The sequence below is a fragment of the Cherax quadricarinatus genome, unplaced genomic scaffold (genome assembly GCF_038502225.1).
Source record: "Cherax quadricarinatus isolate ZL_2023a unplaced genomic scaffold, ASM3850222v1 Contig4665, whole genome shotgun sequence".
NCBI lineage: Eukaryota > Metazoa > Arthropoda > Malacostraca > Decapoda > Parastacidae > Cherax > Cherax quadricarinatus.
Genome location: NW_027199691.1, coordinates 4,872 through 10,060, shown reverse-complemented (window position 1 = coordinate 10,060; position 5,189 = coordinate 4,872). Strand labels below are relative to the sequence as shown.

Below are 5,189 nucleotides of genomic sequence, written 5' to 3'. Positions count from 1 at the left end.
CAGTATATAATGTCTTCCGCCCAAGATTGGTTCCAGGCGCTAGAGGGATGTATCGTATAAGATTGATGACACAAATTAAAGTTCTAGCACGTAAGAAGAGTAATAATAATAGAGTAATAATAATATCTTTATTTCTACAAGTACATGTACAAGATATACAGCCCTAGCTGACATCAATGACATGTTACTACATATATAGAAAGCCGCTTGTTATGCAGAGCATTTCGGGCAAATTAGGCGAGTTTTGCCCCAGGATGCGACCCACACCAGTCGGCTAACACCCAGGTACCCATTTTACTGATGAGGAACATAGACAACCCGTGTAAGGAAACACACCCAATGTTTCTACCCTCGCCGGGAATCGAACCTAGACTCTCGCCATGTGAAACGAGAACTTGGCCACCATGTCACGGGGCCCGTGGAGTTCATGTGTCCTCCACTGGAGCTCCAGGGACATTTGATGAATTGGAATGAGGCACAACTCATCCTTCCTGGACATGATCTTAGATGCCGACGATGTCTAGAAGCCTTGCTAATCGCAGTCACCAACACCATGGAACATAACACTGGAAAATACAAAATTTCGAGAACATTGATATACATGATACTCAACCAGGCAAAACCCAACCTACCTCACAACACTGGAATCACGTGACCTCATTGTCTGCCTGACATCATCCCCTAAGATTCACTTGCATTTTTCAGGTCTCTGTCACTCGCACCCACTTTCTGTCTATATTTACAGTTATTTTCAACCCGTGTGTTTGAAATGATCAAGCTCCCAGGACCGAAACGTTTTCAATAAATATGCCTTAGTGTTTGCTCACGTGTCTTTTTAAACTAAATATAATAACAGTCAGCAGCGAGGCGCGTTAGTGCGAAGACTGTATTTGTATCTGACCCAAGAATGTTAAGAGCTGTTGCTGACACTAAGCCCTGGTAGTTTTTAGGTTATGGTTTTGCTGTGTGTGATAGAACTGAAGGGCTCAGCCAGGACCAGAGGCTGACGTAACACGAGTTCATCTCATATTATGAATAGTATTCAATACCGACAGATTGATGGGTAATGCGTGTGTAATGATGAGACGTCTCGCCTGCACTGTGGGCTTCATCAGTCGTACACACACACATGAATTGCAATCCTGGAGACAGTAGAAGTCTGAAGCCTACAGTGCAGGCGAAACCTTTCGTCAATAAAGACACCTAGTGATGCATTTTTGTCTTATCAGACGTTTTTTTTCTGCAGTGAAGCACAGCGCTCTGTACAATACTATATAGAGGAGCTTTTAAGAGTGTATATACTAACCAGAAAGTTATACAGTACAGTGAACACCTGTGCTGTGATAGGTACCTATATTAGTGAACCGTTTCGCATCTCACTCTTCCGAAGTCTGATTAATGAAGCTTGATCAATTAATTGGTGTGATGGGCGAAACTTGCACTTAATAAAGTTAAGCAACGTTGTGCCCGTCCCTTTTGCATAACAATTAATTTCATGGGGAATCGCTAAATCTGTATGGGTTACAGAACGTTTCGAAAAAGGGAGGCATTAAGGTTCGATCCAAGGAATGCAAGGAGGGTAGCTGTAGATGAATGGTTCAAAGAACCGACACGTTGTTAAATTAGACATGTGCAACTCTTGGGTATCTTTACTGAGGAAACGTTTCGCCACACAGTAGCTTCATCAGTCCATACAAAGGATAAACTTGGAGAACAGGAGGAGAATGAGGTAATCAGTCCCTCAACCTTGAGTCGATGTGGTCAGTCCATCAATCTTGAATAGAATACGGCATATGAGCGGAGAAGCAGCTTATAAACCTGCCAAGAATTTCACATCTCTGTTTTTAACTTCCAGTTGTGATCTCGTGTACTTGAGACTCGCCTGTCAAACAGATCTGCTCTGCCGGACCACCCTGCCAAGTCCTCACAATATTTTGTACGTTTTTTTGTTCTCTAGTATCGTCATGTTTAGCTCCTCTAGGTTCTCATAGCTCATACTCCTCAGATCTGGGACTAATCTTGTTGCAGATATCTGCACTTTTTTCAGCTTCTTGATACACTATCAGATGGGTGCTTCATACTGGCGCATGACTTGGTCTAACAATGCCCTTCAATTATATCACCGCCTTGATTTTTAGCTCTCACAGTTTTCTTACCCAAAATTAATAGTGGTTGATTTACGCACCAGTACATTGTCCAGTTTTTATTTCTAGCTTGTGTGCTTGTGAGGATGCGTGCATTCACTTTCTTAAATTTTTTTGGGAAATAGCAAGTCTTCAAACTGCGTTACAAAACAGTATGTCTGGGCAAATGTGGAAAACTTTTCCCTCAATATTGCTGCCCAGTTGCATGCTCGGACTGACAATCCTCGTAAAAGCTATTTTAGTGAGTGAAAATACTCAGCTTCAACACTTGTAGAACTAGAGACAAGACTACAAGAAACACAGGAAATATATATTTCATATTTTACGATATACATTTTTATTTAGTGATAGCAAATATATCTCCATTAAGACTGAATATTAAATACACATTATAGACTTTCAGATATACGAAAAATTATTATTATAGTCATAAAAAAACGTTAAAATGGTGCACATATAAGAAGAAAGACGATGGATTAGAGTTTGACGTACAAAGAATAAACAAAATACATATATTATGTATTACACTCCAAATATTAACCGTAAATCACAGGATAGTCATTATCAATAAATTAACCACATGACACTGTCACACTTGTTTTTTCACAGCAATATTAATGAAAGCACCGTGTTGTTGATGTCAGTTATTGAATAAAAAGAGTTAAACTGTAGGGAGCACTTGTGACAGTTAAACTGTAGGGAGCACTTGTGACAGTTAAACTGTAGGGAGCACTTGTGACAGTTAAACTGTAGGGAGCACTTGTGACAGTTAAACTGTAGGGAGCACTTGTGACAGTTAAACTGTAGGGAGCACTTGTGACAGTTAAACTGTAGGGAGCACTTGTGACAGTTAAACTGTAGGGAGCACTTGTGACAGTTAAACTGTAGGGAGCACTTGTGACAGTTAAACTGTAGGGAACACTTGTGACAGTTAAACTGTAGGGAGCACTTGTAAAAGTTAGAGTTAACACTCTTATGATTAACAGTGCCTCTGAGTGGTACATAACTTACCATACCACTACAGTGCCTCTGAGTGGTACATAACTTACCATACCACTACAGTGCCTCTAAGTGGTACATAACTTACCATACCACTACAGTGCCTCTGAGTGGTACATAACTTACCATACCACTACAGTGCCTCTGAGTGGTACATAACTTACCATACCACTACAGTGCCTCTGAGTGGTACATAACTTACCATACCACTACAGTGCCTCTGAGTGGTACATAACTTACCATACCACTACAGTGCCTCTGAGTGGTACATGACTTACCATACCACTACAGTGCCTCTGAGTGGTACATGACTTACCATACCATTAGTCAGCATAATTAGCCTCGCAATCCTAACATTTCTCTTTGAAGTCGTTTAAACACAATAAAAACTTGATCACAAAAAAATACTTTGTCTCTTATAGTTCGAGGTTTACCACACTGGTAGCTGTTCTCTGCTATATGACTTACACATTATAAGTAATTCCTCAGTAATATTCCTCCACAAGCCATCATTAAGCAATCTTTAAATCTACTTCATATATCACGAACATTCATGAGTGAGAAAAATCATGTACGTGTGGATGTTTGTTGTGGTTAGGCTTGGTAACATCTTTAACATGTTAACATCAATAAACCCTGGTAATATATGTGATGCACTTGTAAATATGAAACTAGAGTTGCTGCTCGTCTTGACACCAGATATTATTAAGGATCTATGTATATATTAAAAAAACCGTATAGGAACATAATTTTATAATAGTTTTCCACAGGTATTTCATCTGTGGTGAGAGACTTCCGTTTTTACGTAATTGCAAAACCTGGCAGCGATACACTGTAACCCAGACGACTGGTATTTCAACACGTGACAATGAAACTTCAGCTTCAATATGTCTAGGACTGATATTTATTGATTCGTGCAGATCATGAAAAAACTACAAGGGCAATTTTTCACTTGTCCTGCTAAAATGACTGAACACTAAAATTGTGAAGTAAAAAGTATTAAAACTATTGATAAGCACGTAGTATATTCTGGTCCACCATGTTTATTATTTAGTTTTAAGATGCTTTTTCTGAGCCGTCATGACGTGTTGTATAAGGCGGTGTGGTGATGAGTAGATGGCCTCAGCCAGGGTGCTGGTGGCGGGACGCAAGGCCAAGATCCTCTCTGCAGCCATTACCACTACCTGTATTAACTGCACAGGCGCGTTGTCGTGCAGGAAGCCAGCCATCACACCTGTATCACTCCTCACAAAGTGGTCCTTGGTATCCTGACTTCCTGACGAAGTATTTTTGTCTGCTGAGCTTGTGTGTGAGGCAGCAGTATTAGCTGCCACAGAGTAGTAACGATTGACGGTGATGTTTGGAGTAGCTTTGTTCACAGTTCCACTATGTAGTGGTACATTAAAAAAGTCAGTAAAATGTGATTCAGCTCCAGAGAGTGGCCACTCAGCCTCTGGACAGGGATCTAGCTGCTCCCACTGCGTCTCCCACTGGAAGGCTCTCACTGCTACTCGTCCCTCTCCCCCACCACCCATCACCCCCCACGCCACACTCACACCTCCTGCCAGGGTGCGAGACAACAGTCGCAGCAGTGTAGGAGAGTAGAGGTGCTTGAGAGAGCGCAGAGTATTAACAGGACTACACGGTGGTACATTGCCCTCAGGTTGGGAACGCAGGTGACACGTAATGAGTGCAAAGATGATTTGTCCCACATGATGTATAAAGCATCTCTCCGAGGGTCCAGCAGCTGTAGCCCTCTGGTGTCCAGCCGACCCTCGCCACGCCTCGCATCCACACCCAGTCATCCTGTAAACACACGATTTCACATTAACATACATGGAAACAAACCAAGTTAAATCTTTTTTATACCCATGAATAGCACCAATTAACAAGGTTAAATGAATTGCAAGACAAAAAAAAAAACTTATTGTGATAGACATTTGAAATGATAGCATAGAACTTGTAACATTAAAAAAAAGTAAAAATACTTTAAGTATAGCAAAGAAATTTATTTTAAGATTGACATACATTAAAGCAATGACACTA

The 5,189-nt window shown here is 40.9% G+C and overlaps 1 protein-coding gene across 1 annotated transcript; it reads right to left on the bottom strand.

The window, feature by feature from the left end:
- Positions 1-2,457: 2,457 nt before the first annotated feature.
- Positions 2,458-4,953, bottom strand: LOC138852169 (uncharacterized; the record flags this gene model as incomplete). Its single annotated transcript, XM_070081860.1, is given in 1 exon segment — positions 2,458-4,953. A coding segment is annotated over 1 exon segment (764 nt), but the record flags the coding sequence as incomplete, so codon positions are not given.
- Between the last annotated feature and the right edge of the window lie 236 nt (positions 4,954-5,189).